At 61.6% G+C, this 25,302-nt stretch overlaps 1 protein-coding gene across 1 annotated transcript in view; it reads left to right on the plus strand.

Annotated features, from left to right (window-relative positions):
• Window positions 1-4,280: 4,280 nt before the first annotated feature.
• FBN3 (fibrillin 3) overlaps window positions 4,281-25,302 on the plus strand; it is a 55,088-nt gene continuing 34,066 nt past the window's right edge. The window contains exons 1-29 of the mRNA XM_039251578.1: window positions 4,281-4,426; window positions 4,526-4,608; window positions 5,070-5,168; window positions 5,359-5,454; window positions 5,695-5,790; window positions 7,385-7,582; window positions 7,684-7,809; window positions 10,368-10,520; window positions 10,633-10,815; window positions 11,203-11,346; window positions 11,416-11,535; window positions 11,635-11,760; window positions 13,694-13,816; window positions 13,921-14,196; window positions 14,436-14,489; window positions 15,874-15,999; window positions 16,096-16,221; window positions 17,605-17,724; window positions 17,845-17,982; window positions 18,125-18,175; window positions 18,433-18,558; window positions 20,540-20,764; window positions 20,939-21,064; window positions 21,360-21,488; window positions 22,562-22,687; window positions 23,279-23,404; window positions 23,581-23,703; window positions 23,851-23,976; window positions 24,962-25,087. Of these exons, the coding sequence (XP_039107509.1) occupies window positions 4,281-4,426; window positions 4,526-4,608; window positions 5,070-5,168; window positions 5,359-5,454; window positions 5,695-5,790; window positions 7,385-7,582; window positions 7,684-7,809; window positions 10,368-10,520; window positions 10,633-10,815; window positions 11,203-11,346; window positions 11,416-11,535; window positions 11,635-11,760; window positions 13,694-13,816; window positions 13,921-14,196; window positions 14,436-14,489; window positions 15,874-15,999; window positions 16,096-16,221; window positions 17,605-17,724; window positions 17,845-17,982; window positions 18,125-18,175; window positions 18,433-18,558; window positions 20,540-20,764; window positions 20,939-21,064; window positions 21,360-21,488; window positions 22,562-22,687; window positions 23,279-23,404; window positions 23,581-23,703; window positions 23,851-23,976; window positions 24,962-25,087 (3,817 nt within the window). The remainder of the gene's footprint in view (window positions 4,427-4,525; window positions 4,609-5,069; window positions 5,169-5,358; window positions 5,455-5,694; window positions 5,791-7,384; window positions 7,583-7,683; window positions 7,810-10,367; window positions 10,521-10,632; window positions 10,816-11,202; window positions 11,347-11,415; window positions 11,536-11,634; window positions 11,761-13,693; window positions 13,817-13,920; window positions 14,197-14,435; window positions 14,490-15,873; window positions 16,000-16,095; window positions 16,222-17,604; window positions 17,725-17,844; window positions 17,983-18,124; window positions 18,176-18,432; window positions 18,559-20,539; window positions 20,765-20,938; window positions 21,065-21,359; window positions 21,489-22,561; window positions 22,688-23,278; window positions 23,405-23,580; window positions 23,704-23,850; window positions 23,977-24,961; window positions 25,088-25,302) is intronic.

Genomic DNA, 25,302 nt, shown 5'->3' on the forward strand with positions numbered 1-25,302 from the left:
ACAGAACCTCTAGACAGCAGATCCCATTTTCCAGGTGGGGACACACGCCCCCACACTCCTCCCGCCAGTCACCCCCGCCCCCCACTCTGACAGCTGCTGGCGCTGGAAGAAGTCGGGGCCCCCTTGGACTCTGTTTTGCCGAGGCGGTGCTGATTTCCAGTGTCTCAAGCATCATCCGAGCCTGGGGAGCAAGAGGGAAGGGAAAGTGTCTTTGTGGCCCCAGATCTGTGGGTGACTCGGGCGTCGCTCTGCTGGCTGTGGAACCCCCAGCTCGGGTCTGCAGCCTCCTGGGGGATCTGGGCGCAACCAAGGGCCCTTTCTGCGGAGGGTGATTTCTACTGCTCGCAGTGCAAGAACGCTGGCGCTCTGGGTGATGGTTCGATTGTTACCGGGTCACAACGTCACAGCCACAAGGTGTAGAGATGACAGGGGACAACATGAATGTGACAGGCAGCAAAATAACCAGAAGACAGCAAGGGGTTCTGCTGACGGGTGACAATGAGAGGGTGACAGCACTGGGTGACAGTGACGGGAGACCTTGTAAAAGGGTGCTGGTCATGCTGCAACATTGGCAGGGACACTGGGAGTGCTCTGCCCCGTATGATGGCCTTGGCGTGGCCCTGGGCTGCTGATCGGCAGGGGGAGCCTAAACGCCCTTCCAGACAGTGTGATGTAATGGAGCGTCCACGTAGGTAACACTTTCAGTGTGACATCAGTAAGGAGCAGCAGTATAAAACCTTGCAGGATGTGACGGGGCGGGGGGCAGTGGACAATGACAAGTGCCTGTCGCTGTGTGCGTGCCAGACACACTTGTTGGCTGAAGAGCAGCTCAGCGTAGACCTTGACAAAGGAGCCTGGGAAGAGGCGACAGACGTGTCCCCAGAGACTGGCTCATCCACGACAGCCCCTGGCCCTCCCTCACTAGAATCCGACCTGTCGCTGCTATTCCAGTTGACCCTGGGGCTCCTTCCCTGGCAACCCCCCCCCCCCAGGGATCCCATTTCCTCTGCCAGGATGACTCGAATCTTGTCCCTGAGGTTTCCCTCTGTCTCGTGCTCCCCCAGCCCAGTTCTACCCCCACAGCACAACTTCTGGGGCGACTTCCCTTCCTTTCCTCTGTTCCCTCAAAACTCCAGCCTCATTCAATTCCTGTTCTCCATGCTCTTTTGTCTCCAGACCTTTACCTGAGCTGTTTCTTCTGCTTATCTTTCCTTCCCCTTTTCTGACCTGCTCCTTTCTACTGACCCCCCAAGGCTCCCATCCTCAAACAGAATGCTCCTTTCCTCCTCTCCCCAATCCTGGGGATCCCTCTCTCCTGCCCAGGAATGTTGGAGTCCAGATCTGTCTCCTGGGACCCACACGGGGAGATTATGAGTATCTCCCTCATACGGTTTTTAGTTCCCGAATGAGATAATGTGCACCACACGCTTAGCACCAAGCCTGGCACGTAAGTATCCAATAAATATTAGCTCAATTTATTTTTACTATTTATTTATTACCTCTTCGAAGTGCTGTGATGGAGACATGATCAGCACAGTCAGCTTGGCAATTTAAGAGGGTAAACTAACAATTTGGGAAAAGGGAGGGGCTTTTAGAGCTGGGCTCTGTCAGATGCATAGGAGTTTGCTGAGTGGCATTAACAGTTTCAGGTCCACCAAACAGCTCTGACTCGGTCCCCACTCTAAGGGTCACTGGTGGTGTCTGTTCTCAAAGGTGGAAAAGTAGTGGGCGAAACCTATAAATTTTCACTCCGAGCGTATAGTCCAAACAGGTAACCAAAATTCTGAAGTCTGGGCCCGTTTGGCAGGTAGAGAAACTGAGGCTCAGAAAGTCTAGACCTTTTGGATTCTTAAACTCTTCGTTTTGAGAATCAGATGTAATATGTGGACCTCCTCCTCAGGAAGAGCATCTTTGCCCCATGTTTTGACTACATTCTTAGGGACCCCCGGACCTTAGTTTAGTTAAGAACTCAGGCTCCAGGCGTGGCCAGGTGAGTTTCCAACGTCACTCTTGGAATTCTCCTAGCCCGAGGGAAGGGGAGGTGGCTTGGGACGACGAAGGACGGCCTCCTAGGTGAGTCCCGCGACCTCGCGGCCTGGCTTTATTTCCGGCCACCCCAAATCGGCCGCCCCAATCGGAGCCCCACCTCGGGGCCACCTCCAGATCAATTCCTATCCGCAAACGCGGTTTCGGGAGCCCAATCTCCTCCAGTCCCGGAGTGGCCTGAGCCCTCCGTCCCCCCCCCGCCCCCCACATCTAACCTCTCAACCCCGGCCTGAGTTCTGGGTACTCTCCCTCCGGTTTCTCCAGCCCCTCCGAGTCTCACCCGCGGCCTCGGGCCCTCCTCCCCAGCTCCAGCCCCTCCCCCCGGCCCGCATCCGAGCCCCCGGCCCCCGCCCCGGGAGCTTCGAGGTGCAAACGCGCCCTTCCCCGACTCCTCCCGCCCCCAACTCCCCCCCTCACCACCACGAGCGGCGGCTCCGGGCTGCGAGCGCGGCGGGGTCGGCCTCTCGGTGCGCCTTCCCGCCCCGGGCCCCCCGGCGCCGCGCGAGCCGGCCCCCCAGCGCGGAGCCCCCGCGTCCGCCCGCCGTGCCCGCCTCCACGCGCGCCGGCTCGCAGGTTGGTGAGCGCGGGGCCGCCGGGGCGCCAGCGGGGACGGGGGGCGGGGGAGGCCGGGGCCCGGGAGGGGGAGGGGGAGGGGATTCCTTTGTTCGCGGCCGCGGCCCCGGGCCCACCCGCTCCCCTCTGCGCGCGGGATGGGGGCGCGGGCGGCGGGAGGGCCCGACCCGCAGGTGAGGGCGGAGCCGAGCGCGGTCGCGGCCCGGGGTGGGGGGTGCGGGGAGGGGGGGCCTTCGGTCCGCGGCCCTGCGGGTGGAGAGCGCGGCCGGCGGGCCCCCTCCTCGTCCGCGGAGCCCCGGACCGCTCGCTTCCCGCCCGCGCCGTGCGCGCCTTCCCGGCTCATTCATTCGAGCACCTCCCGGGCGCGGGGCGCGGAGGCGGGGGCGGGGAGGGGGTGCCGGGTCCGGCCGGGCCAGAGCCCCCCGGGGCGGAGGGGGCGGGGAGCGAGGCCGCGTGGGCCCCCGGCGGCGTCCTCCCCGCGTCGACTGAAGTGGGACAGCTTGGAAGCCAGAAAGGGGTGCTTCTTCCCAGCGAGGCTGAGTCTTCTCCGACGCTCGGCCAAAATTGACAAGACTCTCCCTTCCCCCGAGGGCCTTGGGACCATCTGGCCAGTCTCTCTTGTCACTCCCAGGCCCAGAGAGGGCCGGCTACCGGCCCAATGGCACACAGCATCCTGCCTGCACGTTCCCTACCCAGGACCAGTTCTTCTCCCTGGTCTGGGAAGTAGGACCTGAAAGGGTCCCCCAGAAGGCCATTTAGTCTGTCTCCTGCCCTCCGAGTGGTCAGCTTCACCTCCATTTCCTGCCTCCTGTCCTTCTAGGTCCTGGAGAGGGCCAGCCACCTCCTCAGAGGGGGAGTCCTCCCCCCTCCCCCCCAGCACTCACCCACCCCTAGCCCCTCACTAACTGTGTGATGGCCTTAATTTGCTCATCGTGAATTGGACACAAAAGCTATCCCTTCCCCGCTGGGGAGAAGGAGTGCCCCGCCCTGATGTGCATTTGCGCTTCTCTCTCCCGCCCCCTTGGGTCGGTCCTCCGCGTGGGTCCTCCCAGCCAGAATTCTGGGAGTCTCCTCGATGCCTCCTGCCTCCCTTGGACCCAGCTTCCAATTCCTGGTGACTCCGCCTCCTTATTATTCCTGGAATTCTGTCGTCTCCCCCCTCTGGACCCCCGCCTCCTCACCTGCACCCTTCCTCCCTGGCCCCTGCAAGCCCTTCCACATCCCCACCCAACACCCATTCTGCCTTTGTTCCTCCTACTCCAAGCCCTTTAAGGGTTCTCCATCGCCCTGGACCCGCAAGTAGAAGTTACGCTACACAGTGCACCCCTGCAACACCCGTCCCTCCTCCCCCCACTTACCGCTCCACACTCCTCCCGTCTGTGCTCTCACTGTGCACGCTGCTCCCAGCACCCTTCTCTCAGCTAACTCTATCTGAGCCGTCACACCTCCTCCAAGAAGCCTGCCCTGACTCTTCACCTGGTTCCGGGTCAGGCTGGGTCCCTCCCTTGTCCCCCGACCCTGCCCCCAGCCATCCCTGCCTCCTGGTTCTCCTGGGTACTCTGCTGGGGTCGACTCTCTGCTTCCTCTCCGCAGCCTCTGAGGGACACATCATGGTTCTGAAAGGCCTGTGCTCAGCAAGGAGAAGGGCTGGTGCTCTCACCATGGCCTGGGGCCCCCTGGCTCGGCTCCTGCTGGCCTGGGCGGCCCTGCTGTGCCTGGTGGGGGTCCACGGCCGATGGGACAGGGCCTTGGAGTCTGCAGGTCCCGGACGTGTGCGCAGGCGCGGCAGCCCCGGCGTCCTGCAGGGGTGCGTGGTACCGGGCAGGCTGAGAGGCCCCTGGGGTGTGGGCTGGGCTGGCTGCGCTGCAGGGCAGGGGCTCACCCTCTGTGCCGTGCTCTCCCGAAGGCCGAATGTGTGCGGCTCCCATTTCCATGCCTACTGCTGCCCGGGATGGAGGACATTGCCAGGCGGTCACCAGTGTGTCGTTCGTGAGTGCCGCTGCCTTCTGGAGGGTGGGGGCTCAGGCTGGGGACACGGGGGTAGCTCTCCAACCTGCTGGCAAGTCCAACCCTGTTTGCCCGTGGACTTGACCAGGAGCATCAGGCTGAACCACAGGATTGGCCTGTCTTCAGCCTCCCAGGCCACTCTGCCATGTTCATTTCCTTTGCCTCCCTACCTCCCTGTCTCTGTGCCTGCCTGCCTGGCTCTCTCTCTCTGTCTCCCCCCGCCCCCGCCATCTCTGTCTCTGTCAGTCGGTACCCCCCACCTCCAGGTTCTAGAATGTGACTCCCCTCCCAGGAGAGCCCTCCGCCTCCACACCACCATCACCAACCCAGCGTCTCCAGCTTCTGTCCTTGCTCTCAGCCCTTGTGGCCTGGGCGCTGGCGGGGTGGGAGCGGCACAGGATTCGGGGCCTGGCCCTGACCGTCACCTGCTCTGCCCATGCCAGCTGTCTGCAGACACCCCTGTGGCGAGGGCTTCTGCTCCCGGCCCAACCTGTGCACCTGTGCTGATGGCAAGCTGGCGCCCGCCTGCGGGGGAAGCCGAGGTGAGCGGGGAGACGGCCCCTGGGGACAAGAAGAGAAGGTGACAGGCTTCCGGGTGCCCCCAGGGGCCCAGGCTGGTTTTGCCGAGGGACTGACCAGAGCCGGGCCGGGACATCCTCGTCCTGCCGCCGATCACGTGCATCTCGGGGATTTGCGGGCACTTTACTGCGTGTCCCTCCTCCCTGTCCTTAGGGTTAGGGTGCAGCGTGAGCTGCATGAACGGGGGCAGCTGCCGAGGGGAGTCCTGTCTGTGCCAGAGGGGCTACACGGGCACGGTGTGCGGGCAGCGTGAGTATCCCCCTTGAACACCTGGGGTTGGGGGCCCGGAGGCCGGGCTCTGCTTCCCTCCCCCGCCCCCGGGCCACTCTTCTGAGACCAGGGATGGGAGGGATGAACTTAGTCATCGTCAGACTTCTCATTGGATCTGGGCCACATGGTGGGGATTTTTGGGTGAAAATGGGCTTTTCGGGGCCCCAGCTCTCTCTACTGCGAGGGGACCTCAGGCCACCGCCCTTTCTTCCTCCACAGCCATCTGTGACCGCGGTTGCCACAACGGGGGCCGCTGCATAGGACCGAACCGCTGTGCTTGTGTGTACGGCTTCATGGGGCCGCAGTGTGAGAGAGGTACCAAGCTGGGCATGGGGAGTAGGGGCGGGGACAGCGGGGGGCTTCCCGGTAGCTCCCGAGAGGTAGCCAGGCCCTGGGAGGCTCTAGCTGGCCTCCTTTCTGTTGTCCATGATGCCGTGAAGGGCAGAGAAACTGCTGCTCCAGGGAAGGGCGTCAGGGAGGGCTTCCTGGAGGAAGCAATAAGTCAGAGTTCATGAGATAGACAAGCCCCCTTTTACCACACACACCCCCACTGTCAAAATACTCCCACTGCTGGGGGGGGGGGTCACCTGTTGGGAGATGGTGGCCAAAACTAAGATGGCGAAAGCAACTGTGCTTTGTGAAAAGTCGAATGGAGGGGAGATGGAAATAGCTGGACACCCAGCCCCGGGGCTGCCCCGTCCATGGGCCCAAAGCTGAGCGGATGGTTGACGTTCTGGCAGAAGATAAGTGAGGGTGACTTAGGCTGCGCAGAAAGCACGGAGCCCACGGGGCCCGGGGAAGCTGAGAAAGAGGAAGCCCGCGAGAGCAGGCAGCAGTGGGGATGCCCGGGCTGGCGAGGTTTCGGCTGCGGGAGCCACGAGGCTGCCCTGTGTGTGCCCAGGAGCCCAGGCTGGCGGAGATGGGCAGGCCCTGGACGGACCCTGGTGTTGGGTGGTGCTGCTGGATGAGCAGACCCATCTGTGGCCGGAGCCGGGGTGGAGACGGTGTCTCTATGAGTCAGAAGCCGGAGGGACTGGGAGGGGTACCTCGGAGCGAGCCGGGTGCTTTTGGAAACTGGAATTCGGGTTGACCGGATGGGGAACAGGGGGAACAGCGCGGGGTGGCTGAGGGGGAGGGACGGTGAGAGAGGGAGGCCTGAGTGGGTGGTGGGTGGTGAGGGCCCCTGAGAGAGTTGGGAGCCAGGGGGATTCCCGAGTCCTGGGTGAATTCGGCGAGATTCCGAATCAGGTGAATTAATGGAGTCAAGACCATTGCTGGTCTGTGTGCATCTCCCCCTCCATTTGGGTCTCGGGGGCCGGCTCTGGCTTCCCCTTCTGGGAGGGGCTTCCTTTGGTCTGTTGCCAGGCCCTTGATTAGAACCATCTGGAGGATGGAGCCAGGAAGCCCACATGTGAGCCCATGTACAGAGGTGGGGGCACTGAGGAGACTACCTTCGGCCGGGGGCAGGGGTCGGGGGTGTGGTGTTGCACTGGGTCCCTCCTCGAGTCTGGGGGATTTGGCCGGGCCTGACAGGCACTCAGGGATGCACTCTCCTGCTGGGTATATGTGGTCTCTGCCCAGGCCTGAAGGGAGGGTGGGCCTGGGAAGTGGTCGGATTTTCCGACAAGCTCTGGTCTTTGTGGACTTGGAGGTCCTGGCCTCTCTTTTGGAGGTAGGTTGGGGAATGCTTTGGGGAGAAAGGGTTTTGAAGGGTGAATAGGAGTTCGTCTGATAGGGATGGGGAACAGCATGAGTAAAGGCTGGTGTATTGGTATAGGGAGGCTGGAAAGGAGGCCACAGCAGTGGGCCGGGTAAGAGCGGTAAAGGCCCGAGCTGGAGCTGCAGGGATGGGGAAGCTCTGGGGTGGGGGCAGCTTGAGACCAGCCATCCATGCCCACCTGTCTCACAGACTACCGGACGGGCCCCTGCTTTGGTCAGGTGGGCCCTGAGAGGTGCCAGCACCAGCTGATAGGCCTCGTGTGCACGAAAGCACTCTGCTGTGCCACCGTGGGCCAGGCCTGGGGTGTCCCGTGTGAGCTCTGCCCTGCACAGCCTCACCCCTGTCGCCGAGGCTTCATCCCCAATATCCACACGGGGGCCTGCCAAGGTAAGTCAGCAAGTAGGGGTGAAGGTCCTGGGGGCCAGGGCTGAGTGGGAGCCCTCGCAGCCTTGGTTCTTCCCTCTGACGGGCCTCTCATTCCCTTGCAGATGTGGATGAGTGCCAGGCCGTCCCAGGCCTGTGCCAGGGGGGCAGCTGCGTCAATACCGTGGGCTCCTTCGAGTGCCGCTGCCCGGCTGGATACCGGCTCAGTGAGAACGGTGCCAAGTGTGAAGGTGGGCGATGGAGAGGGTGCCGACTAGGGCCCTCCTTTGTGCTGCGGGCAGCTCAGGCTCCCCTGCAAGGAGGAGGAAGAGGAAGGATAGGGCTGGTGGCGGACCTGCTTGTGATTGGGCATCCGTCTACACCGATGTGGACGAATGTGTTAGCGTCCTGGGCCTCTGCTCTGGGGGCGGTTGCACCAACACAGCTGGGAGCACCTGTCCCCGTGGGTTTGCCGCAGCCCGGACGGCTCCCGCTGCTGGGGTGAGCTGGGGCCTGAGGGTGCTGGAGGGACTTGCCCAAATATCCTTGCAGCCCTCTGGCCCTTGGGCTCCTCTGGTCCTCGAGTCTCAGTGTCCCTCTGCCGTTTCTGGAGCACGGTTTCCATCCCCTCTGGCTTTCTGGCTCGCTACGCATTAGCCTTTGTGCTCTGTGGACCCCAGTCCGCAAGCCCCTCACTTCCGCCCCGCCCTCGCCCTCCGCCCCGCCCCTCGGACTCCGGACTCCGTGCCGTCTGGCTCACTGGCCATCCTTATTGCCTCTCTGCCCCCCCCCCGTCTCTATGCCCCCTGACCCTCTAACTTCAATCTCTGTGCCCATCTACCCATTGGTTTCTCTGGCTCCCTGTCTGTATTCCTCTTTCCACGCCCAGAGACTTCTAAAGAGCACCCCATCTTCCCCCACACCCGGGGTGTGAGAGAGGGAAACAGACCTAGAGAGGGAAGGTTTGCTTGAGCCAACTCAGCAAGTCCAGAATAGATGGCCATACCCAGCTCCCCAGACCCCCCACCCCCACCCCCACCCAGGATGAAGTCCTCTGGGCCATGCCTCCCTAGGATGCCCACACTCCAGTAATTCCCCTCCCCCACCCCGCACCCCTCCACCCCACCTGGGAGGCAGGGGACCCTTGGGCTCTCACTCCCTGTCCTGCTGAGCTGGTCATTAGACTTTAGACATTGCCAGTGCTTAATGAGTTTGGCCAGGAACATGGACACTTGTGGTGGGGGATGGGCAGAGTCCTGGTTTGGGGAGGAGCGAAGGGGCTTGGCAGTTCCCCAGCATCACCAGGGCCCCTCTGGCTGGGCCTCTACCAGGCAGGGCTGGGAGTATTGTGTTTGGAGTTCTGCCAGTGTGCTGTGGCCAACACCAGACCTCCGATGCCTCCACCCCTGGGGGCCATCATGGCCGGCGTGGGAGACACCTCTGGGGTCGAATAAGGGGGTCTCTCCCAGCTACTAAGCAGCGGAGTCTAGATCTGAGTCAAGGTCCTGGGTTCCGCCTGCTACCTGAGCTCTGTGACCTCAGGCAAGTGTCTTAACCTCTCTGTGCCTCAGCTTCTTTATCTGTGAAAATGGAGATTGTGGAGGCACCTACCTCTTGGAGTCGTGGGGAGCGTTAAATACAATTTTGGAGTGATTTGCCCCGGGGCTGGGTGCGGCGGGCACACAATACACATTCACAAAGCCGAGGGGACAGTGTAGATGGGGCGCTTGGCAGGGCCTGATCACGGTGGGTGCTTCGTGAGCAAAAGCAGCATCACTTTTGTTAAAATCCTTGCACTCGTCTCTGTCTTCCCTACTTGAGAGGCAGCTGCTTCACCGGATCCCCTGGGGTTTGGGTGTCTGCGTTCCCATCCTTCTTCCCTCTTTAGCAGCTGTGTGACCTTGAATGAGTCTGTTGACCTCTCCTCCTCTGGGCTGGCCTTGTTCCCCCCACCCACCTTCAAGGGCCGGGGATGGTGCTGGTGCAGTGCTCGCCTCCCACACGTGCACCTGGCGGTCCGGCTGGGGAGGTAGAAACGTTTGCTTGTTTTCTCAGCCCGGAGCGGAGCAGGACAGGGGCTACTGTCCGGGGCCCTCCCAGCTGGTGGGAGGGGTTTCAATGTGGGCCCCTGGCCAAGATTTGTGCGTTTTTTAAGCCAAAAATACTGTTTGAGCCTGAGAAATCTGATCACTGCATAAAGCTGTCAGCCCAAGAGCAGAGTGGGACGTGGAAGAGTGTCCATGGTTCTCGTGTCTGGGTCAGTCCCCCCGGGACTGCAGGCTGTAGTTGAGTCCAGCAGTCTGCTCTGTGGGCCCCTCCTCAAATTCACAGCCTCTTAGGTTTCCCTGAGTTCCCAGGGCTGGCAGGTGAGGGCACACGGCTACAGATCCTGGCGTCCTCACTTGAGCATCCAGCCTGAGCTCCCACCTGGGCAGCCCCGCAAACCAAGGGGTCTTCCTTGTTGTGGTTGAATGCCCGCAGGGACAGGGAGCTTACTACCAGTGACAGCAGTAGGCATCAGAATGCTTTTACTTAGAGCGAGACCAAATCTACCTCTCCGGGATAATTTGAAAATTGTTGTAATAAAATTGTCATTCAGGGACAATCAGCCACGTGACACAGGGGTGTCCTCCACTTTTCTATCGCGGCGACTTTCTTCCGAGGTGAGGTGACTGGTCTGAGCACCCCCATTCGATGGATGGGGAAACCGAGGCACAGAGCGGCAAGAAGACCTATTTGGCAGGCAGTGTTGGTGGAGCTAGGGTTTGGTCCCAGAGCTGGTAACAGACCCTTCCCATCCCCGTTGCAGACCATCGGGCCGGCACCTGCTTCTCGGCGCTGATTGTGGGCCACTGTGCTGGGGACCTCGCCGGCCATTACACTCAGAGGCAGTGCTGCTGCAACAGGGGCAGGTGCTGGGCTCCCGGCCCAGCCCCTGAGCCATGTCCTCCGCGGGGCTCTGGTGAGTGGCCTGGGGTTACCCCCCGCCCCCTCCCTCCTCTGCCCCCCAGAGCTGAAGATTGGGGCCCCCGGGGCATGACTGAGGGCCTGGCCTCAACCCTGCTTCCTTGCAGATGAGTTCCACCGACTGTGTGTGCAGGGGCTCCCGCTGCTACCCTCCTACCCCGGCCCCTTCCCTGGCCTCCCTGGCTTCGGATCCAACGGCGTGGGTCCTGGCCTTGGGCCCGCACGGCACAACCCCCATGGCTCCAATGGGCGTGGGGTTCCCAGCCTGGGCCTTGGCAACGCCCACATTGGTGAGGCCTGGGTCCTGGAAAGAGGCATCCAAGACCTGGGGGGGGAGGTCCCGGCCTCAGAGTGGGGGTCAGGGCTTTGGAATGGGCGTCCTGGCCTGGGCGGGAGAGATCAAAGTACCCACAGTGGTCTGGGGGGGTGTGCAGATTTGGGATCTGGGCCTCAAAGTCAGGGTTTGGGCCTTGGGTAGGGGCCTGGCCCCTGGCGGGAGGGAGGTCTCACCCCATGGTTAGGGTCGGGGCTTCTCTGAGCCCACGGTGGGGTCTCAGCCAGTGTGGGGGTCTGTGGCCAGGGCGAGACTCCAGGCGGAAGTGGGCGGGGCTGCAGCCTCAGCGTGGGCATCCGCACCCAGGCCCACACTCAGGTGCACCTGCTGTCCCCGCCCCCAGGCACAGCCACCCTGAACCAGACCATCGACATCTGCCGGCACTTCACCAATCTGTGTCTCAATGGCCGCTGCCTGCCCACCCCTTCGAGCTACCGCTGCGAGTGTCACGCGGGCTACACGCAGGACGTTCGGGGGGAGTGCATCGGTGAGTGGCGGCGGGCTGAGGGGGGCCGCGCCCCGCCGGGCTGGGGCTCAGGAGGTCCTCTGCCCACAGACGTGGACGAATGCGCCAGCAGCCCCTGTCCCCATGGAGACTGCATCAACACCCCTGGCTCCTACCACTGCCGGTGCTACGAGGGCTTCCAGGCGAAGGCGGCCAAGCAGGCGTGCGTGGGTACGGCTGCCCCTTGGTGGGGCGGGGGCTGCCCGGCCGTGGCGGGAGGAGCCTGCATCTGCGGCCTGAGCCCGAGTCTGCCTGCCCCCCCCCCCCCAGACGTGGACGAATGCCTTGCGGGCAGCAGCCTCTGCCACCGCGGCCGCTGCGTCAACACCGAGGGCAGCTTCCGCTGTGTCTGCAACGCGGGCTTCGAGCTCGGCCCCGGGGGCAAGAACTGTGTGGGTGAGTTGGGGGTAGGCGGGTGGGTAGGGGGCTTGGGGACTCCGGTGGCTGCCGGTGGGGCCCACCTTTCCGGTCTCCTCTGTGGCGCCCCCCACCTCCCTCCCTAAGACAGAGCCTTGGCTCCCACTTCTGAACCAGCCAGCCTGCACGAGGTCCTTCTAGAGCTGTGTCCGGACGCCCTGCGACCCCTCAGAGTCCCCCCGGGGACCCTTCCCGGCCTCAGCGATGCAGCTGGCTGGCGTGAGACTGTCCCAAAGTCGACCCGGGTCCTCAGGGTGGTCCTTCACCTGCCGGTGCCTGGAGGGTGACCTGCTGCACGTCCATGCCCCCCTGGCCCCTGCAACCCATCACAGACACCTCAGGGCGAGCGGCCAGCCTGGCGCCGCCACCACCCCTGGGAAGCCCTCGGCCAACTGACTCCTTCCTGAGTTCATCCCATGAATCCCAGCAGGGGCTGTCTGACCCCCCCCCCCCCCACCCCCCCCCCCCCCAACCAGTCTTGTCGCATTCTGGCTGAGAGTGTGGGATCAGGACCCTGCGGTTCGGGGAGTGTGCGAGCGCCTCGCCCCTGCTGGTGGCTGAGTGATGTGCCCGTGGGTGGACGGACACGTCCCGTCGCTTCACCCCTCAGCTGGTGGACGCTGGGGCTGTTTCCACTTCTCCCAATTATGGATAATCCTGCAAAGGACATTCATGAGCAGGTTTTTGTGTAGATCTCTCATCCCTTGCCTCGTTCCTTTCTGCTTTTTTGTAGTTCAGAACTGATACTCTGATACTCATTTCTTTCTTTCTTTTTTTTTTTTAAGATTTATGTCTTCCTTTTTTTTTTAAATGTTTTATTTATTTCTGAGAGAGAGATAGAGACAGTGTGAGCAGGGGAGGGTCAGAGAGAGAGGGAGATACAGAACCTGAAGCAGGCTCCGGGCTCTGAGCTGGCTGTCAGCACAGAGTCCGATGCAGGGCTCGAACCCACGAACTGTGAGATCATGACCTGAGCTGAAGTTGGACGCTTAACTGACTGAGCCACCCAGGCGCCCCTCTGATACTCATTTCTGCACCTACCGCTTTTCACTGAGACCATGGTCTTGTCAGCTGTTTTCCCCTTTTTAAAATTCTTTTAATGTTTATCTTAGAGAGAGTGTGTGTGTGTGAGCAGGGGAGGGGCAGAGAGAGAGGGGGAACAGAGGATCTGACGTGGGTTCAGCGCAGACAGCACAGAGCCTGAGGCAGGGCTCAAACCCACTGACCGCAAGATGATGACCTAAGCGGAAGTCAGACGCTCAACCAACTGAGCCCCCAGGCGCAAGTTTTCCCCTTTTCTTTGTTTAAGTTGAGGTGAGATTCACACCAGATAAATTTAGCCTTTAGTATATAGCTCCCAAGGTCAGGCAGCCGCCACCTCCTTTATTCAAAACAACTTGCAGCAAAATATACAATAGCCTCAAGGCATTTTGACCATTTTAAAGTGAGCATTTCGTGGCATTTAGTAAATTCAGTGTTACGTAAGCATCACCTCATGTGTACATTTTTTTGGTGGCAAAATATACATATTTACCATTTTAAACATTTTTAAGGGGACAATTTGGTGGCCTTTCGTACAGGGTGGTGCAGCCACCACCTCACTCGTTTGCCTTTGAACAAATATTTATGGGAGCACTGACCTGTGCCAGGAGGAAGGTCCGGGTGGAGCAGAAGACGCCCCCCCTCCGCCAAGCATGGCCCAGGGGAGCTCACAGTCCAGCAGACAGACTGATCTCCAAGCGCACAGAGCCAGTTGCCTAGCGGGGCTCCCAGCCCCGGAGTGGGGTCCTGGGGGCTCCGCCCTCACTCTGCTGTGCTTGGTAGAAGTGAGGGAGGGGCTGGTCTGTGGGCAGGGCCGGCACGCGAGGGGCGGGGCAGGGGGCGGGGATCCAGCGTCTCTCGGTGTCCCTAGATCACAACGAGTGTGCCACCACCACCATGTGTGCCAACGGCGTGTGCATCAATGAGGACGGCAGCTTTACGTGTCTCTGCAAATCCGGCTTCCTGCTGGCGCCTGGGGGCCGCTACTGCGTGGGTGAGGCCCTGTGGCCAGACCCCCCCCCCAGGCTGGGCCGGGAGGGGCGGGGCGGGGCCGGGACCCGTTGCAGAGCCCCGGTGCCCCCCTCCCCACCCCTGCAGACATCGACGAGTGTCAGACTCCGGGCATCTGCACGAACGGCCACTGCACCAACACCGAGGGCTCCTTCCGCTGCCACTGCCTGGGGGGGCTGGCGGTGGGCGCCGACGGCCGCGCGTGCGTGGACACCCACGTGCGCAGCACCTGCTACGGGGCCCTGGAGCAGGGCTCCTGCGCGCGCCCCTTCCCTGGCGCCGTCACCAAATCTGAGTGCTGCTGTGCCAGCCCAGACCACGGCTTTGGGGAGCCTTGCCGGCTGTGTCCTGCCAAGAACTCTGGTGAGGGTCCTGCCGCCTGGCCCTGCCTGCCTGCGTGTGTGTCCCTGTAGACCCGCCGGTTCATCACCCGGGGCGGGGGAGGGGACAGGGGTCTTGGCTCCTATGGGGTGTGGGGACATCTCTCCGCTGCTGACTCTCCCCGAGAAGAGATGGCAGGAAATTGCTGTCTCCGCTGGGGGAGGCCTCCCCGCAGCAGCGATGACCACTCCCCCCTCCCCTCCCGGTCTCTGCCACCCCAGCCGAGTTTCAGGTTCTGTGCAGCAGCGGTCTGGGCATCACCACGGATGGCAGAGGTGAGTGGCCGCGGGTGTCCGGAGAGGGCAGGGGGGCGGGGAGCTGGTTGGGCGCTCTGTCAGTTTGTTGCTGGCCAGACACCCCAGGCTGAGGGGTTACAGCCACAGAAATTTCTTCCTCCAGAGCTCTGGAGCCTCAAAGTCTGAGGTCGGCGTGTAGATGGGGCTGGTCCCCTCTGAGACTGTGATGGTCACTGGTGCATGGGTGTTCCTTAGCTTCCAGAAGGAACCCCGATTTCGGCCTCCATCTTTATGTGGGGCTCTCCTTGCGTGTGTCTGTGTCTCCCTTTTATGGGTGTGCAGTCATATTGGAATGGATTGGCAGTCCACCCTAATGACCTTGCTTTACCTGCATTACCTCTGTAAAGACCTTAGCTCCCCATAGGGTCCAGTGCTGAGGTCCTGGGGTTTAGGATTTTAACACACGAATTTGGGGAGGACACGATGGAACCCACAGAGCTAGAGATGGTGGGTGTGTGAGGCTGTGCTTTCTCCCACGCCTCCTTTCCCTCCTGAGCTTTTTTTTTTTTTTTTTTTTTTTGCCCCACTCGCTCTATAACCTCCCTGATTCCTCTCATTCCCCCCATGACCTGGGATCCCCGGCTGATCTCCCGTGGCCAGCAGGTCTCCGCGGGGCCTTTTCTGTGCAGTTGAAACCTGAAAGGACAGGAAATTGCTCGTGTGTGTGTCTCCTCATTGTTTTGCTGCACACACAACACACGCACACGCATGCACACACACACATAGAGAAACAGCCTTTCTGCCTGAGTGGTAACCAAAGGACTTAGGATACAGTTGATTTTCCACGGACTGCTGGGCCGTCGGGGGAGGTCCAGAAGTCTGGGCCACCATGCCCTCATCCAGTTAAAGGCACAGGGTTATGGCGCCCGATGCCCGGGTTCGAATCCCAGCCCTACTATTTACTGGCTGGATGACCTGAGGCAAGTTACTTACCCTGCCTCTGCTTCCGTTTCCTTGTCTGTGAAGCGGGGGTAGTAACAGGACGTTTCAAGGCTGTTGTGGGGATCAGACGAGTTAATACGCACAAAACGGTAAGCCCTCTGCAACGTTAGCAAGGATGACTGCTTTTATTTGGTACAAATATTTGCTCCATGGGCACCAGACTGAGGACGGTCCCCCACCCCCAGGAGCTTTGGCAATGTCTGGAGAAATACTGGGGAGGGTGCTCTTGGCGTTTCATGGGTGGAGGCCAGGGACGCCGGTCAGCGTCCCACAGCGCACAGGACGGCCCCCACAGCACCGAGAAACGCCGGTTTAGGGGGGAATGACGCAGGGTCTAGGCTGGAGCTCGGCCCCGCGGGGGACCTGGCTTCTGGAGACTCCTGGGAGCCGGAGCAGCCGCTCTGCCCTCTTCCTGCTGCAGACATCAATGAGTGTGCCCTCGACCCCAACGTCTGTACCAACGGCATGTGCGAGAACCTTCAGGGCAGTTACCGCTGCGTCTGCAACCTAGGCTACGAGGCGGGCGCAGCGGGCAAGCAGTGCGTGGGTGAGCGCGTGCGCAGTGGCTGGCGGGCGGCCCCCCATCCCCCACCTCTCCTCACCGCAGACCCCCTCACCCGGCTCTCCCACCCCCGCCCTGCAGACGTGGATGAGTGCGCGCGCAACAGCCTCCTGTGCGACAACGGGCGGTGCCGGAACAGCCCGGGCAGCTACAGCTGCTCCTGCCCCCAGGGCTTCAGCTTCCGGCAGGACACGGAGACCTGTGAAGGTACAGGGTCCCGGCGCACTGCGTGCAGCGTGCACACACGCACGCACGCACGGGGTGTGCTCCCACACAGGCTCACACGCATTCGAAACACTTATGCATGCTGCGTGCGCCATATACACACACACCGTCAGACACTCATGCGTGCGTGTGCGACACTCATGCGTGCTGTGTGCACACGCACATACTCAGACACATGCTGCATGTGCTGTGTGCACGCACACAGACGCTTCTGCAGGCTGCGTGTGCACACAGGCACACAGTGCATCGCACACACATTGAATGTGGCATGTACACACGGGTGTACATGCTCAGACACTTGCACGTGTGGCGTGTGCACAGACAGGCAGAAAGATGCATTATGCTCGTTTACACACACATTCACACTCAAGTAACTCAAAAACAAATAAATTCATGAGGTGGTCTCAAAGTTATAAACACTCATCGTAGCATGCACTTACACACACAAGCCCCCATTCACACACTAACTTATTCTCACGCTTTACACGCTTGTACTCACAGCCACAGTCCTACCCTGAGAGGCACACCCTTGTGCATGCATTCGGACATTAATACATTCACATGTGAGTGCATACAGCCACTCAGTTACACGGACTGGCACTCAGAACACACACACACCCATATTCACACTCACAGACGTGCCCACACAGCCGCACACACTCAGGCACACGCTCAGATGTGTGTGCCCACGCCCTCATGCCTTCATACACGTAGATGTGTGTTCACACCCACGCACTTGCACACACGCTCCCATGCGTGTTCAAGCACGCACACACTTTGGATCGATGTCCTTGTTCCCCAGCGCTCCCGTGGCATGTTCCCTCCGCATGACCCCACCCCTCCCTGGGCCTCTGTCTTCTCTCCCTCCTCCCACCCCTGGCAGCCCAGCTGACCTCACTCCAGAGCAACTCCTGTCCCCGATAACCCTGCCCCACCCCACCCAGCCCCTGCAGCTGCCCACAGCCTGCTCCCGGCCACAGCCCGGCCCCTCCTCTCTGGCCTTTCCCCCTGCCCCTGGGTTGTGTCCTCTCTTGCCTGGTGACTCCCCTGAGGGCCACTGTTCCCACCGTGTCTGTCCCTCTATGTGACATGTGGTGCTCCCAGGACCCCGCACGTCAATGTGCTTGCAAGAGCGCACAGCATGGTTCCGTGTGAGCATTGAGCGTGCGTGCCTGTGCATTTCCATTCCCGTGTGCCCTGGCTGCGTGCTCATGCCGTGCCTGTTCAAGTACGTGCGTGGACACGCGTGTACCTGGGGGCGTCCTATGTCACTGGACCCCGGCGACCACTAGGGAGATGGGGGTCCTGGGCAGCCGGGGCTCCCCCTCCCATAGCTCAGGACCCGGTGGGGGACTGTCCTTGCAGACATCAACGAGTGCCTGTCCGACCCGTGTGTAAATGCTGTGTGCCGGAACCTGGCTGGTTCCTATGCCTGCGAATGCGCCCCTGGCAGCCGGCTGGGGCCGTCCGGCACCGTGTGTCTAGGTGAGAGCTCCCGGGACCCTGCTGCCCAACCCCGTGCCCCACTCCGGGAAGGCCAGGCCGCTGTGGGTCTCTGTGCTGGTGCGGGCCGGCAGGTGACGTGGGTGACCCCCTCCCCTGCAGACAGCACCAGGGGCACCTGCTGGCTGCAGGTCCAGGACGGCCGCTGTGAAGCGAACCTGCGCGGAGCCTCCCTGCGGTCCCAGTGCTGTGCCACCCTGGGGGCCGCCTGGGGGAGCCCCTGCGAACGCTGCGAGTCCGGTAATGTCCCAGGAGCCCCCCCGGGGGAGTGCTTGGGGACCTCCCGGCTGTGGCCACTGTGGTCGCCTGGGTGCCCATTGAGAAAGCAGGGGTCTGGACAGAGAAAGTGACTCCCATGCCCACTCTGGTTTTCCAACCACAGACCCCGCCTGCGCCCGCGGATTTGCCCGCCTGACGGGGCTCACCTGCGAAGGTAACTCCCTGTCCCTCTGTGCTCCGCCCCTGCCCGGGAGCTGCACACGGGCAGGGGTGTGTTGTGGGGGGTGCCTGGGGTCCTGAAGTCTTTAGAGATGGAGGCAGAGATTCCCTCCTTGAGGTCTTCCCCGAGATTCCCCAGCCGGGGCTGGCACGGTCCCCTTCCTGCCTCCCCAAGGACAGTCTGGGTGTTCTGAACCCCCGGGGGTGGGCAGTTCCAGTTCGGGCCTCTCCCCTTTTTCCGTCCCTGCCCAGATGTGAATGAGTGCGAAGTCTTCCCTGAGGTCTGTCCCAATGGGCGCTGCCTCAACACTGCCGGCTCCTTCCGCTGTGAGTGTCCCGATGGGCTGACGCTGGACGCCACCGGCCGCCTCTGTGTGGGTGAGTCCCTGCGAGACTGTGCGGGGCAGCCCCCCCTCCCACCATGGCCCCCACGCTAGTGCCTGGAGACCCCTTCTAGGGACAGAAGGGAAGTGGGAGAGGGTCCCCTGGGACCCTCTGCTCCCTGCTCACTTCTTGTCTCAGGAGACATTTGTTTGGGGGTCTCACCCTTTCACCTAACTGCCCTTTAACAAGGCTTGCTGCTGACGGGAAGCTCTTGCCAAATAGCATCTGCAGGATTTCTTCATTCTTTCTCGTTACCAAAAAGGTTTACACGGGGCGGGGCGGCTCCCCGGGCACCTCTAGCATGCCCAGAATCTCCCTCAGCATCCAGGGCTCAAACACTCACTCTGAATGGCTCTCCATCAGCCTCAGAGATCTGAGACGTTTCCCCCCTGGCTGAGGGTTTCTTGACTTTGCCACTGTCCACATCTTTTTAAAAGATTTTTTTCAAGCGTTTTTATTTATTTTAATTAAAAAATTTTTTTAATATTTTATTTATTTCTGAGAGAGAGAGAGGCAGCGTGAGCAGGGGAGGGTCAGAGAGAGGGGGAGACACAGAATCTGAAACAGGCTCCAGACTCTGAGCTGTCAGCACAGAGTTCGACGCAGGGCTCGAACCCACCAACCGTGAGATCATGACCTGAGCCGAAGTTGGATGCTTAACCGACTGAGTCACACAGGCGCTCCAAGTGTATTTATTTTTGAGAGAGACAGAGACAGGATGAGCAGGGGAGGGGCAGAGAGAGAGAGAGAGAGAGAGAGAACCCCAAGTGGGCTCCACGCCTGATATGGGGCTTGAACTCATGCAACTGTGAGATCACACCCTGAGCCAAAACCAAGAGTCACACGCTTCATCAACTGAGCCACCCAGGCCCCCGCCGCTGTCCACATCTTGAAGTAGACATTGCTGTCGGGGTCCCTCCTGTGGTTGGCTAGTAGCCTCCTCGTAGGCGCCTTCTCAACCTTGCTTGGTGTCTGAACCGAGTTTTAGGCATGCAGTGGGCCTTCTCACTAGCCCCAGAATCTAACCAAGGAAAGAAAGTAATCGAGGAAAGAGAAAAAAGCCATCGTATTGTAGGACCCGTGAGCTGAATTCAGGGCCGGGTGAACCGGGAGGCACTGACTCGGGCCCCATCTGCTCAGATGTGACCATTAGACCTGGGCCAGGGCACCGGGAACAAGACAGGATCCCTGTGTGTGTGGCGGGGTCCCCAGAGGTTCTTGAGGCCGAGGTTCTAGAAGGTCTCCTCTTCAAACTGACCTGCCTACACGGGAGTTCCTTGGGTAAACAGATGTTTTCCTAGACCAGGGGTTCAGCAAACGTTTTCTGCAAAGGGCAGGAGTAAATATATGTGGCTTTGCGGACCACGCAGTTCCTCTTGAAGCTACGGAGGTCTGTCGTGTAGCGCAAAAGCAGCCACAGGCAATATGGAAACAAAGGGATATGGCTGTGTGTCAATAAAACTTTATTTATAAAAACAGGCAGTTTGCAGTTAGGCTGCCTTAGACTCTTGTTTCTGGTCTTGACGAAGGCGTATCTGGCGTCAGATTGTCTTGAGGGCATTTTGTAGATTAAACACACTCTCTAGAGCCGGATGGCCTGGCACGAACATGGTTCTGCCTTTCGTGCTGTGTGGCCATAGGCAAGCTACCTAACTCCTCTGAGCCTTAATTTGTTTGCCCGTAAAATGAATGTGATGCTAATAGTTTCATCTTGATGTTTATTTTGAGGATCGCATGGGTTGGGGAGCTCAGAACAGCGCCCAGAGCCCATAGCAAGCACCTTAACACCGCGCGTTATCACCTTTGAAATGTAACTGTTGGATGACAGGGTTGTGGAAATGTCGAGAATGGCTGGAGGAAGTCACTCCCCTGCGCCCTTCCTGTTGGGGAGGGAGTCTGAGACAGGTGCTGCTGAGGGAGACCTTATCGCCTGTGCGTGGCAGGGGTGGGACCTGGTGACTGTCCCTCCGTGTAGACATGCGCCTGGAGCCTTGTTTCCTGCATTGGGATGAGGATGAGTGTGGGGCCGCCCTGCCCGGCAAATACCGGATGGACGTCTGCTGCTGCTCCGTGGGGGCTGCCTGGGGGGCCGAGTGTGAAGCCTGCCCAGAGCCCGAGTCCCCGGCATTTGCCAGCCTGTGTCCCCGGGGCCTGGGCTTCGCCAGCCAGGACTTCCTGTCAGGCCGGCCCTTCTATAAAGGTGTGTTTGGGCGCGGGGAGCCTGGAGGATGGGGAGAGGGCACAGCACAGGCAAAGGCCCTGTGGTTGGGGAAGTGTGTTTGGGAGACAGCAGTGCGTCAGAGGTGTGCAATCCCAGGGCAAGCCCAGGGACCCTGGAGGCGTCGGACTGACGTCATGTGCTCCCGCACCGCAGATGTGAACGAGTGCAAGGCCTTCCCTGGCCTCTGCGTGCACGGTGCCTGCCGCAACACCGCGGGCAGCTTCCGCTGCTCCTGCGCGGGGGGCTTCGCTCTGGATGCCCAGGGAAGGAACTGCACAGGTGTGTGCCCACCCCGGGGGCGCCTGCGGGAGCTTCGAATCGGACGTGGGATCCAAACGCGTTCTTTATCCTGCTGCCAGCCCGCTGTGTGACCCAGGGCAGCTTGCCACCCTCTCTGGTCCTTGGGGCCCACAGAGGCGACCTCCGGGGGAGGACGTTCCCTGTCCTCCTCTAGTGTGCGGCCACTGCACCTCCGTCCCCTCCCCACGCAGCTCGGCAGCTCGGGCCCCCACCCCCACCCCGTGTAGCCTCAGTGTCTACAGGCGTGGAGGCCGGCCTGCCCCTCTCTCCCCAGACATCGACGAGTGCCACATCTCCCCCGACCTCTGCGGCCAGGGCACCTGTGTCAACACCCCGGGCAGCTTCGAGTGTGAGTGCTTCCGTGGCTACGAGAGCGGCTTCATGCTGATGAAGAACTGCATGGGTGGGTGGCCGCAGGGCTGTTGTGCGGGGCCCCCCGGCAGGGGGACGCCTGTGGGGTCTCGGGGCTGAGGGGGGGTGACGGTGGGGGCGTTGTCGTGATAGGCAAGGTTGGAGGGGCAGGTGTGGGCAGAAGCTGAGACCCAGCGAGTCTGGGCACGAGGCAGTGGCATCCCCAAGGTGGCCGGACATCGGGTCTGTCATGCAGCATTGAGGCCAAGGGACCCAGATTTGGGTGAGTCCTCCCAGAGCAGGGGTTAGCGTGAGAAGAGGAGGAAGGCAGAGGAGCCCCACTCTCCTTCCTCCCTCCTCCCTCCCTCCCTCCCTCCTCCCCCCTCCCTCCCTCCCTCCTCCCCCCTCCCTCCCTCCCTCCTTCCTCCCTCCCAGCCTCCCTCCCAGCCTCCCTCCCTGCCTCCCTGCCTGCCTTCACTTTTTTATTCATTCAGTGAGCATTTCACGTGCCTCTACTAAAGGGAGCCACAAGGAGCTCAGTAGCAGACAGCCTGGCTCTCAGAGCTCATGACCTGATGGGGAGACTGATGTTGATAAAATTAAGTCCTGGAGAAATGCAAAATGGTTGCTGTGAGAAGCTCTTGAGAGGGCCACGCGCTGGGGGAGAGTGTGGTCCCCAGGGACGTGTCCTGTTCTGTGGGGCTTGCGGTTGTGGCTGAGAGTGGGAGCAAATGTGGTGAAGAGGGGCTGCAAGAGCAGCCTGAAGGGAGAGCAGCAGGTGCAAAGGCCCTGGGGTGGAAGGAGGTACACGAGGCTGGAGTGGGAGGAGGGGAGTGGGAGAGCCTGCCCTGCGGATGCTTGCACCTTGCCCTCCCGCAGGGCCCTGCAGGGTTCTTCTCAGGGCCTCCTTCAGGGCCTCGGGGCACGTGAGCCTCTCCTGAGGATCCAGCTTCCTTGCTGGGCTGGCCTGACCCCGCTCCTCCCAGCTCACAGCCCGTCAAGCCCGAGCCTCCAGGCTCTCCTGGCCACAGCCAGTGATGGGCCGGGGACGGCAGGGAGAAGCCTCCGTGAGCCACACCATCCTGGTCAGTGTCTTCACACCCGCTCTCTCTTCCACGCGCACAGACGTGGACGAGTGTGTGCGGGACCCGCTGCTGTGCCGGGGAGGCACCTGCTTCAACACGGAGGGGGGCTACCAGTGCCAGTGCCCCCCCGGGCACACGCTGACGGCCAAGGGCACCGCCTGTGAGGGTGAGTGTGCGACGGGCGTGCAGCCAAGAGCGGGTGCGCACACGAGGTAGCAGGAGAGCACGTGCGTGTCTGTGAGTGTGCAGTGCAGATGTGTAGGTGTGTGTCTGGATGTGTCCACACAAGAGTGAGTGTGCAAGTGGGTGTTCATCTGTGTCTCCATGAACTTGCGGGAGGGTTTCTCAGTGTGGAAGTGTATTTGCTCCTGGGTGAGTGTGTTTGCAGGAGGGTGGGTCCCAGTGCATGTGTGTGCCCGTGTGAGTGTGGGAGAAGGCATGAGTGTGCCTCTGGGCGTGTGTTTACACAAAGGCAAGGTGGGGTGAGACGTGTGTTTGTGAGTCCATGTGAGTGCACATCGTGTGAGTATTTACATGGTTATGAGTGTGTGTGTACCAACAACAATTGTGCCTGCGTGAGTGGGTGTGAGGGTGTGCTTGTGTGGGAGCCCATGTGAACTGGGAGGGTGTGTTTGTGCCTGCGTGGGCTTGCACAGGCCTGTACTGTGAGCGTTGGTGTGCACGTGCGTCTGAGTGTCTCGGGGACACGTGGGTGGCAGAGGGCGCCCCACGCTCACCGGCCACGTGCTCCCCCCAGATGTTGATGAGTGTTCCCTGAGTGACGGCCTGTGTCCTCACGGCCACTGTGTCAATGTCATCGGGACCTTCCAGTGCTCCTGCCACGCGGGCTTCCAGAGCACGCCTGACCTCCAGGGCTGCATGGGTGAGACACGCCCGCCGGCCCCACGTGGGCGCCGGCCCCCAGCCCCCTGCCCCAGCGCCGGCCACCGTGGCGGTCCTTCCCGGCCTCAGCCCCGGACCCCACACCTGCCCCTGTCAGCCCCATGCTCCAGCCTGCCCTGCGGCCGCACCCCTCCACCTCTGTCCTGCCTCCCACAGATATAAACGAATGCCACACCGGGAACGGTGGCTGTGACGTGCACTGCACGAACACCGAGGGCAGCTACCGGTGTGGCTGTGGACACGGCTACTCACTGATGCCCGATGGGAGGGCGTGTGCAGGTGTGTGGGACGGGGCACCTGACCTAGCTTGGCCCAGGCGAAGCCGGCCCGACCCGGGGACAGGCCGCTGACCCCGTGGCGAGGTCCCCGGGGCTGCCCCTCTGTCCCTGCCCGCCTGCAGCCCAGCCCCCACCTCTGCTCCCGCAGACGTGGATGAGTGTGCGGAGAACCCGGACATCTGCGATGGAGGCCAGTGCGCCAACGTGCCGGGGGGCCACCGCTGCCTGTGCTATGACGGCTTCGTGGCCACGCTGGATGCGAGGGCGTGTGCTGGTGAGGAGCCAGGACCGTGGGCTGGAGGACACGGCGTCTGACCTCACACACCCGAGGGGGCGCGTGGGCAGGACAGACCCCGGGTCCCGTCCCCGCCATGTGCAGGCGAGGGAGACGGCTCTGCTGCAGGTCGCAGCGGTCTGCGCGTGGCCTCCGGTGCCCAGAGCAGACCGCCATGCGCCAGAGCCCGGGGGCTCGGATCCACAGCAGCAGATGCCCTGAGCCTCGCTCTTGAAGTATGTCTGTGGAGCACCGCTGTGTACCTGATGTGTGCAGAGGTCCACGCCCCGTTCCTGGGGCTACGGTTCAAGATCGTTGGGCGCCGAGGCGCTTTATGCAGAGGAGGGCCAGCTAGATGGGAAGAGACCTCGGAACTGAGCCCTGCTCGGGGACCCCGGACCCTTCAGGCCGTGGTGACTGTCTTCTCCTGGCCGTGGGGCGTCATGGGGCCCCGGGAGCAGATGTGCCACAGGTGCCCCATCAGGGCAGCACGGGGGCACCAGTGGGGAGGTTCCAGGAAGGTGTAATCTGCCCCCCCCCGCCCCCAAGAAGACATGTGCAGCCCAGTGCATCCCAGTTAGGGTTCCAGATCACAGGAATATTAGGAAGCACTGAAACGCCTTGGGCCAAATAAAATAGGGAACCCTTTTACTGCTCCACACCCTTTTGGCAGGTCCGTATTGGCGTAAAGGCTCTGAAAAGGCCTGTAAAAAAACCCCGGCGGTCTTTATCTAACTCTGAGTGCTCTAACTGTCCTCGGCTACAAACTCTTTTTGGGGACACGTGCCCCATATGTACCATGGAGTGTGCGCTGGAAAACGTGGGCGTGACACTCATCGGTACCCCGTGGCGGAGCCAGAAAGGGCCCCGCAGTCCTGGAGATGGGCACCGAGAGGTTCCGTGCAGGGGAGCTGCGTGGAGGGCACTCCGCGACACCCGTGCACCCCCTCGGCCCTCACCTGCTTGCCTTCCTGTCTCCCCACAGACGTGAATGAGTGTGACCTGAACCCCCACGTTTGCCTCCATGGGGACTGTGAGAACACAAAAGGCTCCTTTTTCTGCCACTGCCGGCTGGGCTACGTCATCAGGAAGGGGGCCACGGGCTGCTCCGGTGAGCTGGCGGTCAGTAGTGTAGCGCGGGGGGCTCCGAGGGGCCAGCTCAGGGGTCGTGGGGTCTGCCCCGTGCCTGGGGGCTGAGCGCAGCCAGACCTCATCCTCCTAGATTTCCATGGGCAGGGCCTTGGAAACGGTTAAAGCGGGAGCAGGACCCAGTCAGGTCCTGGGGCCCCCCTTCAGCGCGCAGCTCTGCGGGGGGCGCTGTGTAGC

Source organism: Hyaena hyaena, unplaced genomic scaffold, assembly GCF_003009895.1.
Source record: "Hyaena hyaena isolate Hyena2069 unplaced genomic scaffold, ASM300989v1 scaffold_396, whole genome shotgun sequence".
In the NCBI taxonomy this organism is placed as follows: domain Eukaryota; kingdom Metazoa; phylum Chordata; class Mammalia; order Carnivora; family Hyaenidae; genus Hyaena; species Hyaena hyaena.